Source organism: Populus nigra, chromosome 5, assembly GCF_951802175.1.
Source record: "Populus nigra chromosome 5, ddPopNigr1.1, whole genome shotgun sequence".
Lineage (NCBI taxonomy): Eukaryota > Viridiplantae > Streptophyta > Magnoliopsida > Malpighiales > Salicaceae > Populus > Populus nigra.
The window spans coordinates 18,850,777-18,872,579 of NC_084856.1; the positions used below are offsets into that span (position 1 = coordinate 18,850,777).

The 21,803-nt window shown below is 32.5% G+C and overlaps 1 protein-coding gene across 2 annotated transcripts; it reads left to right on the plus strand.

Moving 5' to 3' along the window:
- The first annotated feature begins 11,293 nt into the window (after positions 1–11,293).
- On the plus strand, positions 11,294–21,516 carry LOC133693772 (calmodulin-binding transcription activator 3-like). 2 transcript variants are annotated; one of them, XM_062115083.1, is made up of 13 exons: positions 11,294–11,687; positions 12,351–12,470; positions 13,422–13,537; positions 13,737–13,825; positions 14,616–14,658; positions 16,101–16,308; positions 16,473–16,586; positions 16,684–17,078; positions 17,943–18,467; positions 18,595–19,280; positions 19,714–20,290; positions 20,439–20,762; positions 21,193–21,516. In XM_062115083.1, exons 1-13 carry the CDS (start codon positions 11,648–11,650, stop codon positions 21,298–21,300), a joined length of 3,345 nt encoding a protein of 1,114 aa, XP_061971067.1. In that variant the 5' UTR covers positions 11,294–11,647; the 3' UTR covers positions 21,301–21,516. The 2 variants fall into 2 exon arrangements, with proteins under 2 accessions (XP_061971067.1, XP_061971068.1); XM_062115084.1 differs by having other exon boundaries at positions 16,473–16,550.
- The last annotated feature ends 287 nt before the right edge of the window (positions 21,517–21,803 follow it).

Consider the following 21,803-nt stretch of genomic DNA (forward strand, 5'->3'; position numbering starts at 1 on the left):
CCACGCAGCAACTCATGCCAGCACCCAGTTTAACGTAAAAAAAGAAGAAGAAAGAAAGATAGTTCAAGCCAGCACTATGCAGTGATGGCAGCCAACCCAATGAGTGTAGTACTCTGGCTTGGTCGTCTGGAACTTGCTTTGCTAGCAAGACACCGAGAAACCAAACAATTACTTATTGGATGTTAAGGCGCAATATAAAACTATTCTTCAAGTTTTATAATATAATATAATTTTTCTTAAAAAAATTAAGATGATTATTCGATGATGGCTTGATTTTTATCACTGTAAATTATATATATATAAAAAAAAAAACTGTGAGAGAGCATGAAACAGGGGAAAAAAATGTTTTCAAAATATTGAGAACAGAGAGGTAGTAGTTGGTAAGGCAACATAACCGTATATGCAATCAGAATCATACGTAAAGGAGAAAAGTGTAATCCTTTTGCATTTGGATTTTTTATTTTCCAATGAAATCATTGAAGAAAAATATAGTAATACTTTACTTTTTTTAAGAAAACTGTAATTAGAAAAGGAAAATTGAAATTTTTTGCTCAAATGAATATTTTTCTATTTAGAAAATTGAAAAACTAGTTTTCATTTTTAAAAAATTTGTACTAAAAACACATTTTAGAAGTTATTCATATTTCTCCTTTATAAGTTTTATATTATTTTTTAAATAAAAAAAAGAACAATACCATTTTTTTTAGATTGAAGAAGCTAATGTTGTTCTCATTTGTTTGATAACCTCTTCAAAAATACTCTTAACCTTGAAGCCGATTATTGAAACATAAGAAATTCGAAGTAGTCAGGGGAAAAAAACACTGTTTTTCACGCATTTTTCCATGAAATCCTTAAATTTGATGATCTGTAGACCTGTTAATCATTTATTTGTCAAAAATCTTGGTTCATGATCAATCAAATCTTGGTTCGAGATTTTGAAAGCGTGTTGTTTTTCACAGGGACATTGCTGGGCATGGAGATTTAGGAGTCCTGTGCCAATAATCCAAATCCGGGATTCTTCACTTGTTTATGATGTAGGAAATGAGTTTGACTTAGAATATATACACTGCGAATGATAATCTGGACAGGAGCTGTGCTTTCAGATCAATAAGAAGTTGCTGCAGTTCCTGCTTTAATTTGTTGTATAGGAAAATGAACTGTTCGTAGATGTTCATATATGACAGTTGAACGACGTCGATCTTCTTCAATTAATTCCTTGCGTTTTTGTCAAAGCGCACTCAGATTTCGATTGGAAGACAAGTTAGGTTTTCTTTTCAAAGCCATGACTGTTTCACAATGAACTTGCTTCACAGCCTTTACCCTTTACAAATTCAGAGCGAATAACACAACAAGAACTATAAATAGAGTGGTGAAGTAAAAGAACAAAGATTTATGTTTTTTTAATAATAGATAAGAGCATTAAAACTTAAAGCTTTCATGCACACACAAAATATCGTCTCTGTGGAATCTCACATGAGATCGGAATTAGACCGTGTTAGCAGCATGAAAATTAACCACAAACAGCCAAGTTCAAATCCTCTCGACAACCCTCCATGTTTGCACGACATGTATCATGAACCAACCTCTGGTCTGGTGGCGGAAATCCTTTCTTTTTTTCTTTTTTTTCTTTTTTTTTTTATCTCCTCTCTTTTGTTTTCGTGTTTGGCCTTTAAAGTTACCTTTTAATTTGTTTTATTTTTTAATTCGATTTCTGTTTTTTTAGTTTTTAATTTTTGTTCTTGATTTTATAAAGTTTTGATTTTTTTAATTGGATCGTCTTGATTTTTTTTATAATTTTTATTGGTTTTCAATTTCATCTTTCAATCTAAATTTATAAAGTTTTTTTTTTTCAACTTGAACCTCTTTTTTTTGTTTTTTAATTTTTTTGTTAAAACTTTTTTTTCACCCTTCAATCAATTTTTTTCACCCTCTAATTTATCTTTTATCTTTATTTTTATTTTGCTATATTTTTTATTATTTTTTATAATTTATTCAATCCTCCAATTTCATCATTTAATGTTTGATTTGTTGGCAATTATATTTCACGGTCTTTGCATGTGTAGTGCTTCTAGTCTAATAACTCGAGTTATAGATTTGAAATGTTAACGTGAGTTGATATTTTTTTGTCTTATTTTCTTTTCTGATTTCATCATTCGATATTATTTTAAAAAAATAGCTTTATAGTTTTCTTCAATTTCTTTCCTGTCAGGTTATTTCAATATCATGGCATGAGTTATGAGTTTTATGGGTTAATATGGGTTGGGTTGCCTCGCTTTTTATCAACCAAGTTTCGTATCTAGTACGTTATCTCAAGTGTTGATTAAGACTGAGTTTTTTTTTTATCTAATTTTATAATTCCAAAAATTTTTCTTTTAAAGTTATTATGGTTTTTTTTTCAATTTTTTTTGGGCTTGGTATCAATATTTAATTTTTTACTATCTAATTAAAATAAAATCAATTTATTAAACCTAATCACGACTATAACTGGCCCAAGTCTAGTTGAGGGTAAAGGAGAAAGCACCTGCAATAAAACAGAACATCCAAGAAGGTTTCAATCCGTTCTCCGTTTTTTGTACTTCGAACATTTATATCAGCAGATTTGGGTTTCGCAATAGTTTCCACCTCAACCTCTATATCCACAACGCATGGTGAATAAGAATCCATCTGTAAATCAAGGAGGTTCTGGCAAATGAATTGAGCATCCAGGCACATCTGCTTCCTTGTTGGCAGAGGAAGCTCTACAAAGCTGCTAGTTGAGAAGTACATTTTGAAGTGGCGTTGCTTTCCTCGAACAACATCGAAAACTCGTAGACATCTTGGCCCAAAACAAATTGATTTTACAGAAAAGAGTAAGCACTGTTTTCTAATTCCATACTGGCCAGGTGCGAAATGACTGTACATATCCTCTGTGAGCAAGTATTTCATTTGAATAACCATTTAGATAGTGATCTAATGATAAGAATTTAGGATTAAGAGGTTTGCTTCTTATATAGTTTCAAGTTCGAGCCCTGTGGTTGCTTATATGATGACCATTGGAGGCTTATATAATCATTAATTTCAGGGTCTGTGAAATTAGTCGAGGTACGCGCAAATTAGTTTGGACATCCACGTTAAACTAAAACAGTATTTTATTTGACTTGCCACATAGACGCCACGCTGTAGAATGCCAGATCATTTACTACAATGAACTTTTTAAAATAATTTTTGGATGGATGACCAAGGAATCGAGCAAGCACTGTTCCAACAGCATAAACATGAATTTGTGTGGAGAAGGCATAAATACAAAGAAAATTATCTCCACCGCCCACTTTATAAATGCTTTTAGGCTTTGCTTGGGGCTGGAAACAACACTTTAGACTTTAGAGAGATTATAATGGTCCATAAAGTTTACAGTTGGATGCAGTTTTCGAAACATAAAGCAGCAGTTGCCCTCATCTTCCTTGAGAACTCCATCGATTTGACTGGTTGTCGGTCTTTGCCACCATGATTTGTCCTGCATTGCTCGTCAAGCGGCACTGTTTGGTACTGTGTTAAGGCGTGGTAACGTTTTACCTTCACAATATTTTTAAAAATACTTAATTAATCAATTTTTAAAAAAAATTATAACAGTAAAAGCTATTGTAATGACAAACACATTTATAAATTGATATAACCTCAACGTATCGTTATAGGTTTTATATGGTACTACTTTTGCAATGTTTATTTGCTAAAAAATATTTTTTTAAAAAAAATAAATTTTAGGAAAATGAATGGAAAAGTGAATTATTTTTTTAATGTTTGATAATGTAATAAAAACTAAGTTGAAAAGCATTTTTCAGTGTTTGGTTATGTCATGGAAAATGAGTTGGAAAATAACTTATTAATATTTTATTTTTCTTAAATTTATTAAAATAATAAGGAACAAATCTTACAAATTAAAAAGTTGAATGAGAATAAAATTGAAAAAAAATATAATTTCATAAATTATCTCAAATAAAATAAATAATAATCAAAATAATAGAGATCAAATCTAAAAAATAAAAAAAAGATGAATAAATTAAAATAATAATAATTAACATTTCATAAATTATTTCAAATAAAATAAGTAATGATAAAAAGAATGAGGATCAAATTTGATAGATAAAACAATTCAATAAAAAATAATAAGGGAAAAATAAATAACAATTATAAAAATGAGGATCAAAATTAATATAAAAATTAAATTTTAAAAGATGAAATTAAAAAATAAATATTCAAAATAAAATATATATAGCAATCAAAAGTTTAGAGATCAAATTTGATATGATCAGTAAATAATATAATATTTCTAATTTTTTTATAATTTTCAGAAAGTGTTTTTGTCCAAATTTTGCAGGAAAATATTTTTAAAAAAATTAGGCTAAATTTTTTTTTTAACTAGAAAGTATTTTTTATTAACTAATTTTTTTAATAATAAATAAATATATAAAAATTTGAAAAATAATTTCCTAAACAGTAGCCTTAAGTTGTTTTTTAACTTTTGATTGAAACACAGAAAAGTTTCTATGGTATTTGCCCCTACCACACAATCCTGTGACTTGAGAACTTCTGATTTGCACAATCACACGTCCTTTCAATGGATTATGCTCGGGAGTGATTAATGTCAGCTGTTTTTTAGCCACACATTTCCAGCTACTTTTTAAAGTTGCATTATTTGATTCAAATCGTCCATGAAGAAAACAGTTTTTTGTTAAAAAAAATTAATATAGATGTAAGATTAGATTGCCTATCTTAACTAATTTTATATATTTTAAAATTAATAATAATATAAATTTTTAATGATTCTAAAATTTATAGAACTCAAACTAATGATTTCTAGAAAACAAATCTAAAACCTGATCAACTAGGTTATATTTTTCAGGATTAGAAAATAATTTTTTTTATTAACATGGATATTCGAGCCAGTTTATGTATCCCGATTAATTTCACGAGTTCTGAAATTAACGACTATGTAACTTTTCAGTTACTTTTGTTAAACTCGAATTAATAATTTTTTAAAAAATAAACTTTAACTTGTTTAATTTAGAAAACAATTTTTAAACAATGGGAAGATGGGAATCTATGACTTGTAATTGCGTTGTGCCGAAGATAATCAGTTCAGGATTTGACTGCTGTATGTACATAATGCATCGATTCAGGGGCACTTTTGATTTATGGGAGCTGGCTGCTGATGCGGATGTTTTTCCCAATTTCTTTTTAAATGATCTAATCTCGCTTAATTAGCTGAAGTTTGCAGTGTTTGATGAAACATTCTCTCGGGAGATAAATCTGGGACCGACCTAGAACCAGCAGGTTTTCCCATCAGATGCAACAAGTTACTCTGTGTACGAATTTGACGAAGCCGTGGAAAGACTTGACAAAAATATTAGGTTTTTAAAGTTTGTGATCTCGGGTCAAGAGATGTGGACTTGATTATTGGATTGATTTAGTTATGGATTCGATTGTTCTTGAGAAAATAAGCATCTCGTGAAAAGAGAGATTTTTTAATATTTAAATTGGTAGGTATATGAGAGATATAAATCAAGATAGAAAATATATAGAGAAATATTGTGTTAGGAAAAATTATGATTCTTTCAAGTTTAATTAGTAAATTAAGGTATTTATAGAACTTGATTAGAGATTAATCTTTTTATTTTTTTTCAAGAGATGGCATTTATTAATGTAATGTCCATGATTATTATGTAAAGAGATAAAACTTATTAGGATTTTGTATTTGAATCTTTTTTTTTTTTTTTTAGTTTAACGTGGGTGTCTGGACCAGCTTGCGTGCACCTCGACTAATTCCACGGGCCCTGAAGTTAACGACCATGTAAGCCTCCAGTAGCTATCATATGAGCAATCACATGGCTCGAACCTGAGACCACAGAGAGAGCAAACATCTTGGTTCCAAGTTCTTATCACTGCACCACCACCTAGATGGTTGTATTTGAACTTTTTATGTGGATGGTTGGGTGTTGCAGAAAGTTTTTTCTTGATGGAGACTAATATCAAAAGCTCGGGAATGCCAAGTGATAATGAATATTCTTTTTAGTGCTTTTTTTCAGATGCTAATTGAAGACCGATAATTTTGAGGAGATAAAAATTATAACTTAACCCGATAATTTTGAGGAGATAATTTTAAATATTTATAAATCATGATAACGCTTAGAGATTTGGAGAGAGAGTTTGAGGAATGATGAATATGTTGGTACTCATCATTAATTGTAATGCCTTGTAAAAGGTGGTGTCACCAATTCATATAAAAGTATGTATTTATAGAGAATATATCATTTAATCATAAAAATAATATTTTGTAAATGGACGGTGCATATCATCGCGATTGGAAAAATATTTAGATGGGTGCAAATATGTGTGGAAGATTCTTGAGAGATAGAAAGAGAGAGACTATGCAACAGAAAAGGTGGGAGTGGGGAGGAGGAGAAAATCTGGTCATTTGGACAGCGGCTCAAAACAAGTGGTGTGGTTGGGCAGCCATGAACAGCATGGGGTGATGTCCACGCACAGCCATCAGAATCCATGAAGATAGTGTTCAAAGTCGAGCAGCACAAACAATTAATTTCTGCTGTTCTGGTGCTTAAATACCTGGAAGAGGCTGATCTTTGTCAACTCCATGAGGGAAAATCACCATCCACTAGTTTCCTGCCTGTTTTTAAAGGAGAAGTGCAAGGGAAAAACCCAGTTTAGTTCAAAGGAAAACGGGAGCAGAAAGCATTAATTGGACATGAACTCGCAGATTCCAGACATTGGCTGTGCTGTAAGGGAATTAGAAATCAATCTTGCAACTGTTGCTGACTTTTCATGGATTGCCAGTTGCGATCTCCAGAATTGAAACCCTCTGTTGAAAAGCACAGGGTTGACTTTCAGAGCAACAAAACTGCACCTATTAATCTTGTAATTTCAATTTCCAGACACGACATGGCAATAACGTTCGAGAGTTCAATATATCATGCAGCTCGTCATCGTTGGACCCATTTACTATCAACGTTTGACACTAATTTGTCTACTTGACAAAGTCGTTGTCATTCTCAATATAACTCTTAAGGCCCTGTTTGTTTTTATTAAAAAGAAATGCATATTAAAAAAATAAAAAATTGACTAAAATATCTAATCTAAACAATAAAAAAGTTGCTGTATCAGAATTAAAAAAAAAGAGTAAAATTCATATACGCCAGTGCAAATAATTAACAGAAGGCAAATGAAAATACCTAATTGAGATTTCTTTTTAAAAAATCAATGTACTCAAATAAAAAAATTGAAATTCACGTGGATTGAGAATAAATAGAGTGTACTAATTAATAGTGCAATTATCCTCAAATGTATTTGGCAAGGTGGTCAAAACAGCTTAATAAATAAATCTACCCCAGTCAGCACCTGGCAGTATTGAAGTATATTATGTAGCTTCAATCCTCCTCCTCGTCGCCGGCGTTGTTATTATAAACATTAAAACCAGGGGGTCTTAATTACAGGCAAAACCGCAATGAGGCAAAAAGTTATCACTGCTCGTATGGTGAAAAAAATAAATTTTGGTCCTGCAACTTAAATTTTATTTATTCATGATACCTAGACATTTTCTTAATATTAAATACTTACAATCTTGGAATCTATATTATTTTTATTTGAAATAAAATATGTATTATTGATTTAATATTTTTTTTCTTGGAAACCGCTACTCCCGAACATCTCCAGCAAAACATGTCACGGTAGTGTTTGATTTTGTGATAATGATTGTTTTTTATTTAAAAATATATTAAGAACATCAGTGCATTAAAATAATTTTAAAATATTAAAAAAATTCATTGAAAATAAAAAATAAATTTACATTTTTTAAAAGTCTAGTGTCACTAAAAAAACAAACACTTAAATAAAATATTATTTGTGTTGCTAATTCCACACTCCCTCGCCAGCTAAAAATGGGCATCGGATAGCAGACACAGTGCAGGGTGAAGGTAGGTGAAGAAGTGCATTTTAGGGAATGGTGAGTAAATAAAAGGGAAAAACTTAATTTAGCCCTTAATTAATATGATCAATTAAGTTTCCAACTTCTTGAGTTTATTTATTTTGCCTTGAAACTAAGTAATCAATGTTAAACAATGCTACCCTCCATCCATCTATTAAAATATTCCATCTAAAATATTAAAGTATAAGGATGTTAAATCATAATAAAAATTTATTTTATACAAGATAATGCAATGGATAGAAGAAAAAAAAAACCACCGGGGCTTAGTTTATCACATTGAAATAAATTATTCAGTATAACAAGAGTTATACACATTTTACTATATTAAAATTAAATTCTTGAATAAATTTTATGGTATATTATATGAGAAAAAGGATTCAAGTATATCTAATAATTTCTTAGCATCCTGGACGGAAACATTTAACAATTACACGCAAGCTAGATAATAAACTAGCTAGGAGTACACGCTGAGCAAGCTGAATTAAAAAAAAAATGTGCTCGGAAAAAAATAATCTAAGTCATGAGAATTTTTTTGGATGGCCAATGGGTTAATAATGAAATCTAATGACTTGTCTTGCTTATATTTCATCAAATTAAATAAAATATTATAAAGTGTGCATTTTATACTTATAATTAATTAATTAAATTAAATTAAAAAACTAAATATCTTTTAAAAAAATTAAATTTAACAAGGGATGATGATAAATGAAAAAACTTGAGATAACCTGAGTCATTTTTAAAATTAGTAAAAAATCATGTAGAAAATAAAAAAAAATTAAATTAGAAAAGCTCAATTTCTAATTAAATAAATATTAAAGGTTGAAACTGGAAAAAAAAAGATTTTATAAGAAAACAAAAAAAAGTAAACCTTGACAAATATTTTAAACTTGGGTTAATCTTCTGAATTCGTAACATGTGAAATTCTAGACTTACGTTCAATCAAGAAACTCAATTTTCAATCAATTTAATATTAAAAAATAGAATAAAAAAATATCAATTTAAAAAATTTATCAGGATAAAAAAATAATAATCAAATAAATAAAAATCAAATTTGATATAAAAAAACAAAAAAAGAATGAAAACGTAAGAAAAATTCAATTGTAAAAGTTAATTCAAATAAAACAAATAATAAAAAAAAAATAGAGACAAAATCCGAGAGATAAAAAATAAATAAAGAAGAATTAAATTGAAAAGGAATTAATTTTATAAACTATTTAAAATAAAAAAATAATAATCAAAAGAGCATGGATCAAGTCTCTAATGATCAAAAGAACATGGATCAAGTCTATAAAAATCAGATATGAGAGATAAAATAAATTGAAGGATGATTAAATTGAAAAGAAATTAATTTTATAAACTATTTCAAATAAAAAAAATAGTAATCAAAAGGATATTTAAATTATTTTATTATGTTTGATAAATTAAAAATATAAAAAGGTCTTTGCATGCCAGTATAAAAAATCTTAATTTTAAGTGTAAAATCATTAAATTATCCTCAGTAACTAGTTATATGGTTTATCTTCAATGGGAAAAAATTAATGTTTGAATATGGATCTCTATAGTGAAACATCTATGCTTTTTAGATTTTGTTATTAATTATTAACTAGAGCATTTCTTGTACTGTGCTGCAAGTTGAGTCAATTTTTCTTGAATGTGAAAAATAAATGTTTAAATGTTGCTAATATTTTTTTTAGTATAAAAAAATTAAAACCATATAAAAATTAATTCAATGTGACCTGGTTGATTTTGTGGGTCCAAAAAAAATCTAGAATAACCTGTCAAAATAAATTTTGACTAAAACAATTTCAAGAATTTAATTTTTAAAATATTAAGACAACAACATATTAGATTGACTTAGGTTAACATGTTAAATATATGATCCGAGTTATAAGAATATGATAACCATATAGAAAGTAAATCAAAATAATTTATAAAACCTAATTCTTAATCAACCTGATGTTGAATGATGAAATTAAAAAAAGAACCTAAAAAAGCGACTCGGGTTAACCTGTCAAACTCGTAACTCGAGTTATAAGACCGAGATAACCCTATAAAAAGTAAATCGAAACAAATTACAAAGTTCAATTCTCAATTAGCCCAGTGTTAAAGGATGATATTAAAAAAATCAATTAAGAAAAGAACATAGAAAACAGCCCGAGTCAAATCCTCAAACCCATGACCTAAGTTTTGAGACCAAGATAACCTCACATAAAAAAATAATATAATTTAACTCGAATTAACTTGTCAATTTTATGAGTCTGGTCATGAAACTAAGATAACTCATGAAGAGAAAATAAAAATAAATTACAAAGCTTGATTCTCAATTAATCATGTCGGATCAAATATTGAATGATGAAATTCATAAAAAATCTAATTAAAAAAATGACAAAAAAATGAGTGGAGTCAATATGGATTAATTGTTAGGCATTATTTTTGAGTCATGAGGTCGAGATAACCTAATAAAAAGTAAATCAAAATAAATCATGAATTATAGTTCTCAATCAAACACGATATTAAATTATGAAATTGAAAAAAAAATCAATTTAAAAAAGAAAAAAATAAGCAAACTAGATTAACCTGGTAAACTCGTGACCTGAGCCACAAGATGAGGACAATCTAATAAAAAGCAGATCTAATGTTAAATGATTTATGACCTGAATCATGAGACCAATATAATCTTTTAGAAAAAAAAAATAAAAACAACATGATTTTATCAGGGTTAAAATACCAAAATCCACAATCCTAACCACGAGACCAATATATTATTATAGAAAATAAATAACAATAAACTACGAAACTGAATTCATAATTAATTCAGTCTTAAATGATAAAATTAGAAAAATAAAATAAAAAAAACACAAAAAATAAACCATATCAACTCGGGTTAACTCTTTAAGCACTATTTCTAAGTTATGGTGATAGAATAACCTAATAGAAAACAAATAAAACAAATTATAAAGTCTAATTCTCAATCAATTTAAAATTAAAAAAAAATTAAAAATAATAATTGAATAGACAGGTTCAACTTACAAAATTCATAAACTGTATTATGAAAGTGAGACGAACACTAAAAATTCAAATTTAATTATTATTTAAAAATTAATTATTAAAAAAATAAAAAATATTGATTTGTGACCAGAGCTACAGTAAAAACATTAATTTTTTATTAATTGTTAACGTTAATTGTTAATAATAACAATTAATGGGATGAATGGCGACATTATCCTGCCAACATCAATTACATTTGGATAAAATTGATAATAATACTAGAGGATTAAATGAAGTTTCCTTGTTAATAAAAGGGCAAGTCAAAGAGTTAATTGTTCTGTCCAGTGTTCACACTTGAAACATAACAAGCACTATCCCGGAAATCACGTCAAAGGGAGACTCAACTCACTCAGCACTTTCGCCTTGCCCTCCTTCCCTGTCCGAAATTCCATTTTGGCTGCTACCCGATCCCTCTCCTTCTGTTCCCATCTCCTTCTTAATTTTCCAATCAGAATAAAGAAACTCACTTTCTTCAACTTCTTTCCTTCAGATTTCTTCCCAGAAAGTTAGATCAAAAGACATAGCTTCTAATTATTTGTTTTACACAGTAATTAATGCCTCTTTTCAAGATTTGACATCGCAGAGAAACAAAGATAGAGACTGAAAAGGAGGAGCTGATCAATCATGGCTGACTCTAGACGTTACCCTCTTGGTAACCAGCTAGGTAAGAGTGTTTCAACTTTTCTTTTTCTTTTTTTTTATTTTGATTTTGGATTCATTTGTATAGTGTATTGTAGAACTTTTCTTTGAAGATTTCATTTTTTTTTTATGACTGGCTTGTATATGTTTAAGAGAAGAAGATATTAATTAGTAGGACTCAGTTTGTGATCCGGGCTCAAAGCTTGGTTTTTTATTAGTGAGTTCTTACTTTTAGGACGAAAGGGACAGCTTTTAAGCATTATTATTTGTTTGCCAGTGCAATAGTCCAGCAAAGATAATTTATTTACCGAATCTAGTGATAATCTTGATGTTCTTCTGGGGGAGGGCTTTGAGATTTTGAGGGGAATTTGTGAAAAAGAAGGAAAGTTTTAGTCAAGATGTTATCATCAATTGATAGCTGGATTTCAGAGTAATGATAAAAACTGGACTGAAATTTCTGTTTTATTGCTAAGGATATAGTTTCAACATGCTATATCAGTCTCTAACTTCTTCTCTCATGCAGGCTTAAGGTGAAATAAAGTAGTTTAGCAATGGTGGCATTGGTTTTCATGCTTTATACACTCCTCTTGTCTTTTTTCTTCTTCTTTTTAATACTTAAATGTTGTAAAGTTATTGCTCATGCTGTGCTTTTAAAAAGAACAAAAAATTTTCCTATGTTGGAATGCAGATATTCAGCAGATACTGTTAGAAGCACAGAATCGATGGCTACGCCCTGCTGAAATAGTTGAAATTCTTAGCAATTATCAGAGATTTCGTATTGCCCCAGAACCCGCACATATGCCTCCAAGTAAGACTTTAACCACATTGCCTTCATTGAGAAATCATTCAATGAATCTTTTACTCCAGTTGCCTTGCATTGTCTTTAGGGGGATAACAGTAGTTCTTTTTTGTTTTTAGCTTGTTCATTCCAGTTATTTTCTGCTCTTTTGTGAGAATCTACAATGAAATTTGTTTTGCATGTGATCCATGTGGCAAGTTTCGTTAAAAATCCTAACTGCCTTTGAGCCAAGGATAATGTCTTGCAAGCAACATTTCAGACCTATCTCTCATTTTATTATTTTCGTTTCGCCTAATGGGTGGATCCTGAGGATAAAGGTGTCATACGGGATGGAAGACCATAGAACCGGCATATGTTTGATAGATTCATTTGCAGTAGCTTTATGTTTCTAAGATCAAAGTGATTGTCAGATCAGTAATCATGTGTTCACCTTTTGGTCTCTTACTCTCTTTTGTTTGAACCTTTTCTGTCGGGCATCAGATTGGACATCATTCTCACAGGTCTACAGCAGTTGAAACATTAAATTGCAATCACATTTATTCTAAAACAACGATTTGATTTTGATTTTTTGTTTTGTTATTAAATTTTAAAGGAAATGATAAAACAGCTTGTTTAAGTTTCGCTTATCCAATAAAACTCTGTTTGTTTCAACTCCAGTCGCTTTTCATATACAATTCTATTTGTTTTGAGTTCCAAGTTTCTGTGGCTTCTTTTATATGACGAGTTCCCACATAAGGATTCTTCCCCCTTTCTTGTTTGAATACTAATGGGTCTAGGTAATTTACATTAGGAGAAGCTCATAGATAGCAGCCTTATCTGTAGTGTGAGTGCTTCTGTCCTATTTTAGTGTTTATTTACATTTAGTGCGATATATTCTCCATTATGGGCACATAGGCCTCAATTTGATTAAGTTCCTCGGGGTAATTTGCAGTCATAAACATATCTTGGCTCTAATTTCAGGTGGTTCATTGTTCCTTTTTGATCGCAAAGTGCTCAGATACTTCAGAAAAGATGGCCATAACTGGAGAAAGAAAAAAGATGGGAAAACAGTGAAAGAAGCACACGAGAGGCTTAAGGTAAGCATATTAGGTATTTTATCTATTGACATAAGCACTGATCAAGAATATGAGGTGGAAAATTTTAATTCTAGCATCTTTCAGCGTATGCCTTTGTCTTCTAGCTAACGTATTTTACTCAGGTGCAGAGACATTATTTATATTTTATTTTTGTGTTCTTCCAAATCACAGTTACTGAAAAAAGTGTATTTTCTTCCAGTCTGGAAGCATTGATGTTCTGCATTGTTATTATGCACATGGAGAAGACAATGAAAATTTTCAAAGGCGCAGTTATTGGATGCTTGACGAGTGAGTTCTTGAATCTTTTCATTTCTGATCATTCCAATCTCTTGTTTTTGGATCTAAATGATTGCATTTCAAACTATTTGTCTGGTCTCATACTTGCAATAGTTTATAAAGTGGCATAATTGGCAAGATTTAGAAGATTGGACTGGTTCTACCTTGATTGTGTTGATATATGTGGATTCCACACTGAATTATAGCTGTCATTTTATATTATTTGGAACACTATGTAACTATATGATTTTGCTATTATTTCACTTTCTAATTTGGGGTTCCAATAATCAGAGGCATGATAATCAAGGCTTCAAGTTTTTTGTGCAATTAAGGAAATTATTGACCCACATGAGTTCCATGGCTATGTAATTCTTCACTATTTTTTTTATCTTTTGGTGAGTGTTTCTAAAAAATTATAGGCTTGGTCACAAACTTTCTGAAGAACCTTGGGCCTAATGCATATCAAGTTATCAATGTGCGCGCACACAAAAAAAATCTTTATTTGTGCCTGAAAGTTAAGTTTGTTCTTGTTATGCTTAACTTTCACTCATCTCTCTCTCTTAGCACACATATACTGCACAATAGTGCTTTGATGCTTAAAATCTTTTTATGCTTGTGCCCTTTCATGTGAAGTGTAAATTAGCTAAAGCCTTTGACAGTTTTGACCACCACCTGATCTTTTTAGCTGATCTCGTTGGTTTAAAATGCCCACTTGAAATAATAGCTGGTTTCTTTCTTCTAGATTCCACTTTTGAGACAGATGACCTTCTACTATTTCTTACATAGTTGACCTCTACTGCAGGGAACTTTCACACATTGTACTTGTCCATTATCGGGAAGTAAAGGTAACTCTTTATTCCCCACTCCTATATTTTCTGTCTTTTTTAGTTATTTTAATCTGTCACCCTGTCTTCCAAAAGGTTTGGTTTTGTTGGATTGCTTTAAAGACGACTCTACTTTTTGCTGCCTTTATTCTTTGTCAAATATTTATTTGGTTGTGCTGGGAAAGATAGAATCCAATACTTATATTACCTAGCCTTTTTTTCTTTCGTGGGTTTTTACCTGAATGGGTTGGTATCTGTATTTTCCATATTATTATGTTCACAACAGCAATACTCTGAACCCTCTCATGCTAGAAAAAGGAATAGAAATGAAAAAAATTAAAGGAAAAGGAAAGCAATCTGTCTCCACAATTTAGAATGTCAATATGTATTGGATAATGGTGAACATGATTGGCCACACCTCTGAGGATCCAACATCTGGCCTTTTTAAGTTAGGAATAGGAATATAATGATGACTTTTAGCTCTGAGAGGAATATCATGGGGTTTGATCCTTTTGGTGAAAATGATGCCTTAACTGATCATTGGATTGTGAGTGTCATTTCATTAAATTGGTATCTAGTAAATTTTTTTGTGATATTGAAGCATTTTATAATGAATGGATGTCTTTTACAAACTCAATGAAAACATAACTATTTATCTGAGGATTAAGTGACTATCATGTATCTTTGGTGTAAAAGCTAATAGATGAATTTTGAGTACTTAAAATTATAAATCTATGTTTAGATTTGAGCCTTAGACGGGTTTTTGAAAATAGATAATTTGTTTGTGTATTTGTGAATCAGACTAAAATAGCAGTCATTGGATAAGAACAAAAATTTATGATGCATTCTTGGCATGATAAAATGATGATAAATATGTGTAGCACTTTTGCAGTGCTGAATCTAGACCTGAAATATATGTACAATAGCCATGTATGAAAACAAGTAGATTGGTGTTTCAGACTTAAGAGCAGGAACAGTAAACAGAAATTATTTAGCAAGTTTGCATGGGATTGGAGATTTTTCCATCTCAAATAAATTATTTAATAAGATACCTTCGCATGGGATTGGAATTTTTTCCATCTCAAATAATTAAACATCAGGTCTACTGTTGAATGTCATGCTGGAAATGCTCATGAGAATCTTTTTGCACCACCGTACTGACAGGAGAATCTATGTGCACTTATTTCTTGTCTTTGACGCTTAAAATCACGATTCAGTTTTGATATTCATGTTTTTCAGATTTTTGTTACTCTAATTTGGTACAGTTGCTTATGTTATGATTGTTGTCTTGTGGCTATTGCCTAAACGGATGTCATGAGTGTTGCATCACTTAGTCTAGAAGAGGAACAAGGTTGACCTCATCAAATTTTCTCAATTCTCTTATTTTAGCTTGTGTTTATCTTCTATTAACTTAGCAATCTTCTTATTGGGTTTAAACTGCTTTAATTTTCATATTTCATCAGGGAACCAGGACAAATTTTAACCGCATTAAAGAGTATGAAGAGCCTATACCTTATTCCCAAGAAACCGAAGACATGATGCCGAATTCAGAGATGGAAACTTCTGTTTCTTCCAGTTTCCACTCTAATGGTTACCAGGTACCCACAGGAACGACAGATTCGACAAGCATGAATAGCGCTCTGGCATCAGAATATGAAGATGCTGAATCAGGTCCTTTTTTTTTTCATTTCTTGTGCATTAGTTTCTAGTAACAAGAATTTCTGGGTCAGTTTCTTTAGAAGATGTATTGCAGCTTTCTGGATGACAAATGCTTTCTGGATGACAAATGCTTTGGCTTTCCATATTCTCATATGTGGCTATGGTATTTACCGCAGGATATAATAACCAAGCCAGTTCCAGATTTCACTCTTTTCTCGAAGTGCAAAGGCCAGCAATGGAGAAAATGGATACAGGCACATCTATTCCTTATGATCACATGCTGTTTTCAAGTATATTGGTTCTGATGTTTTATCTTTCTAGAGTAACTGCGCCAATATTTTCAGGTAATACATAAGAACTTACACAACAATACTTGTATTTTAATAGGTGGTTATCAAGGAAAAATGCCAGCTGTTCCTGTGATGGAATTTATCTCACCTGCCCAAGTGGATACAGCTAAAGACACTATAGGTACTGAACCAGCATCCGAGCCCCAGAAAGTCTTTGACTTACCATCATGGGAGGATGTATTAGAAAATTGTTCTCGTGGAATTGAATCTGTGCCTTTCCAGACAACTTTGCTGTCACAAGTGGATACGGTGGGAGTCATCCCTAAACAAGAAGATATACTGGAGAAGTTTCTTGCCAATAGCTTTGATAAAAGGCAGGGTATGGTGGGAGTCATCCCTAAGCAAGAAGATATACTGGAGAAGTTTCTTACCAATAGCTTTGATAGAAGTCAGGATATTGGGAGTCACCTACTTGATCAAGAAGCATGGCAGGTCGGTGTGATCCTTGCTGTATGTTATAAATCCTTTCAGCACATATTTAATTCAGATAAAATGGTAGTTTGTGAATGACAAACTCTTCTATGTGAATCTTCAAGGATGGAAGAATGGTGGTAGCCATTTTTTATTCATATGCTTCATGAGTAAAATTGATGAGTGGTTATACAGAAGTCTCAATCTCATAATTGCTTCTCATGCAATTGATTATAACATACATATCAGATGTCGATATCTATAATAGATGAATTTTCATACATGTGTATGGCTGGGATGTGATTGTAAGATTGATGAGTCATAACGCAAGATAAGACTGAGTAAGAAATGAGTGCATCTGTGGGAAGATTAGGAAGTTGAGAATGGTTGTTTCTTTTTGCCATTTTTTAACTTCAACCTATGGATGTGCTGGGGAGAAAAATCGATCATATTGAAGTTTTAGGAGAAAGCAGGGGGGCCTTAGACCAGAAATGACGTGTGCTGATTAATAAAGAATGATCTTGTGTCTTCTTAGTTTAGAGAAAGTTTATCTCGTAATAGAACTGAATGAGGGAGACAAATCCACGTGGTCAACCCAGGGGATATGTAGACCAGAAGTGACCCATTCTGATTAATAGAGTATCTAGTGTTATAATAGTTTAGAAAAAGCTTATCCCATAATAGAACTGAATGAAGGAGAAAGATCCATGTAGTCAACCTCAACTAATTTGGGATTGATTCTTAGTTGAGCTGAGTTGTGAATTACTTGCCTCCTAAATGTTCATTAAATTATTAAATCAATGCATTTGTCTCGTTATATGTTAATTAAAGATGTGTTATCTTTTCTTTTTCCGATTCACTTATTTTAACTTGCCTTTCAAACAGACTATCGAGGGTGGGTATTCGCATCGGCCAAAGTGGTCCTTGGATCAAAAGTTGCATCTGGACTCGGATCTCACTGCTAGGTTTCATGATCAACAACTTGATAGTGGCAACTTTATCAATACTTTGGAACCTTTCTGTGCACAGGAAAATGATAATCATATCCAAAATGACCTTCAAATACAGCCTGCAAATTCAGATCATGGTATGACCCTAGAGGGGAAATCCATCTACTCTACATCTATGAAACAGCATATTCTGGATGATTCAAGGACAGAAGGTTTGAAGAAGCTCGATAGTTTCACCCGATGGATGAGCAAAGAACTTGAAGATGTAGATCAGCCACATTTGCAATCCAGTTCTGGGACATACTGGATTTCGGCTGAAAGTGAAAATGTGGTTGATGCTGACAATCCCTCACATGGACACCTGGACACATATACGCTTGGTCCTTCTCTCTCCCAGGACCAACTCTTTAGCATTATTGATTTCTCACCCAACTGGGCATATGCAGGCACAGAGATCAAGGTACTGGAGTATAGAATGGAATGCTGAGATTTCTAAGCTGAGCTACCACTCCTTGCTGGAGTTTCATAAATCACTTCATTTTAATATAATTATGTTCTTTTTTTCATTTGTTGTACAATTTATACAGGTCCTAGTCATGGGAAGATTCTTGAAGAGCCGAGAAGAAGCAGAAAACTTTAAATGGTCAATTATGTTTGGAGAAGTTGAAGTTCCAGCAGAGATTATAGCTGATGGTATTCTTCGTTGCACTACTCCTTCGCATAAGGCTGGAAGGGTTCCTTTTTATGTTACATGTTCGAATAGGGTAGCATGTAGTGAAGTGCGCGAATTTGAATATAGCCATGTCCAAGATATTACCTATAACTATATTAACATTGCTACTGAAGATCTTCATATGCGATTAGCAAAACTGTTGTCTCTGAGCTCTGCCTTCCCTTCAAAATATGACTCCAGTGATGTTGATGAGATTTCCCAATTGAGCAATAAAATCAGTTCATTGCTGAAAGAGGGCAATGAAACATGGGACCAGATGCTAAAGCTTACTTCACTGGAGGGATTTTCCTCAGAAAAACTAAAGGATCAGCTTCTTCAAAAGGCACTCAAGGAACAGTTACATGAATGGCTTTTGCAGAAGGTAGCTGAAGGGGGAAAAGGCCCTAGTGTATTAGATGAGGGTGGCCAAGGGGTGCTACATTTTGCAGCTGCTCTTGGCTATGAATGGGCCCTGGAACCTACAATAGTTGCTGGTGTAAGTGTCAATTTCCGCGATGTTAATGGATGGACTGCACTTCATTGGGCAGCATCTTATGGCAGGTGAGAGAAATGAGTTTTTTATTCATTTCCTTGTCTTCCTTTCCATTCTCTGCACTTCATATTCCATGCTGGGGCTATACCATGATAGTTTATTGGACTTAGGAATTCTTGATGAATGTACCATATGAAAACCAAATAAGCTACTGAAAAATGTTAACTAGGGTAACAAGCCACCTTCATATAAAAACTGGGCAGCAAACCTCCTAGAATGCACGGGGGTATATATTATTGGTGATGTTAGGATATCACCAAATATCATGTTGCAAATGACAGCATGCTATTATTAATTATAGTGGCATCAATTCTAGCTTTAATCCTAGCTGGGATCTAGTTACATCCTCAGTTATTGGCTCTTACAATTTCTTGTCGGTTACCTTTTTCAAAATGCTTATTGAATTGGTACTCATTTATTCTACTTTGGCTCAAATATCAGAGAGCGAACAGTTGCTTCCCTAATCCATCTCGGCGCTGCTCCTGGAGCATTAACAGATCCAACTCCCAAATATCCCACAGGCAGAACACCTGCGGACTTAGCTTCTGCTAATGGACACAAAGGGATTTCCGGCTTTCTTGCTGAATCTGCTTTGAGTGCCCACCTATCTTCTCTGAATTTGGAAAAGCAGGATGGTGATGCTGCTGAAAGTTCTGGAATACCAGCATCACTGACAGTTTCAGACTGTAATGAAACTCCAGTCAAAGATGCTGACATACCAATTGGACTGTCCCTGAAGGATTCATTGGCTGCTGTTTGTAATGCTACTCAAGCTGCTGCTCGTATTCATCAAGTTTTCAGAGTTCAGTCCTTCCAAAAGAAGCAGTTAAAAGAGTACGGTGATGATAAATTTGGAATGTCACATGAGCGTGCTCTTTCGCTTATTGCAGTCAAGTCACAAAAGGCAGGACAATATGATGAGCCAGTTCATGCGGCAATACGAATTCAGAACAAGTTCCGCGGTTGGAAGGGTAGAAAAGAATTTTTGATAATTCGGCAGCGAATTGTTAAAATTCAGGTGCATTTATTGCTCTTGCCCCCTTTATTTTATAGTTTCTATTTTCTTATTTTAGACTTCTATGTACAATCAACTCTCTCTTACAAGTTATTTCCTTGCATGAAGCATAGAACTCTTGAAAACTAACTCTAATTGCTTTATTGTGAAGGCCCATGTACGAGGCCACCAGGTCAGGAAAAACTATAGGAAGATAATCTGGTCTGTTGGCATTTTGGATAAAATTATCTTGCGTTGGAGACGAAAAGGAAGCGGTTTGCGTGGCTTCAAATCTGAAGCACTTACTGAGGGTTCCAGCATGCAAGTTGTATCTTCAAAGGATGATGATGATGATTTCCTTAAAGAAGGCAGAAAGCAAACAGAAGAAAGATCACAAATAGCCCTTGCAAGGGTGAAATCCATGCATCAGCATCCGGAGGCAAGGGAACAGTATCACAGGCTGCGCAATGTTGTTGCTGAGATCCAAGAGACCAAGGTAACGGATTATTATTTTATTTGTTTTCCTTGCAGTTGCTTGACAGTTGTTTGCATTAGAGACAACAGTGAAGGGTAGTTGTTTCACTAAAACAACTTCTCTTCAGTATATTATGCCAAGTCAGGTTTTTACTGGTAGAAATATGTTAAACAGCTGATGGTAAGCGGACTAGGTTGGGACCATGGGAAATGATTTGAATTTCGAGCCCTCATACACTCTGCAGAGTAAGATTGAAATGAATTGTGGACATGTAAATCAGTGGGAAAATGTTCAAAATTTCTAAATTGGTAGTTTGTAACCTTGGAATTATCCCTAATTGAAACCTTCTTTAATGCAAGGCTTTAATCAACGACAACCATTAGCTTTCAAGGGGATGCAGCAAACGCATTTTTGATAATCTGATTGGTTTTATGATTTGTAAATCTTACAGGCTATGTATGAATGGGCAAACAATTCGGAAGCGATGGTTGAGTTTGATGACCTGATCAATCTCGAAACATTATGGGACGGGGACACTTTCTTGCCTACAGATTCTTGAGCCAACCTCGGGTTATCCTCTTTGATTAGATGCTGAAATTGATTTGTAAATGTCCCTATTGAGTCTCCTAATTATAACTGAAGTAGGTTAGGAATGTGTCAAATGGAAGCAGTAGTGCTGTATTGTCCTAGTGATACTCTCTATGCACAGTAATATGAATTATTGAGTTGTAATAAGAACTGAAGTCATAAGAGAAATGGTATATTCATAAACAAACTAAGTTTTAGTACTTGCAAGTGGCTGGCTTTCTTGAGTTGAGTTATTGGGGATTTATCAGCTTTGAAGCTTTTTCTACCATAATCGAATTGAGCTCAGGACCTTTTTGAAAAGAATTTTTCCCATGGGTGGTCAAATTTGACCAAACCACACGAGGTTAGTAGGGCCTTTTTCAATGCTTTGCAACGCTTCTTGTGATCATGTTAAAGTTGAAGTTCTGCTTTCTTGCTATGTGAAGCGTTGGATTGAAGGTCGTAAATTTGGGTTGTTGAGGTCTAGGACTCTAG

What these genes read in the sequence shown, in the direction of transcription:
- LOC133693772 (XM_062115083.1), top strand. Translation starts at nt 11,648, where the DNA reads ATGGCTGACTCTAGACGTTACCCTCTTGGTAACCAGCTAG. An exon ending in AAGCACACGAGAGGCTTAAG is followed by an intron (nt 13,538 to 13,736) that starts GTAAGCATATTA and finishes ATTTTCTTCCAG; the next exon opens with TCTGGAAGCATTGATGTTCT. An exon ending in ATATGAAGATGCTGAATCAG is followed by an intron (nt 16,309 to 16,472) that starts GTCCTTTTTTTT and finishes TATTTACCGCAG; the next exon opens with GATATAATAACCAAGCCAGT.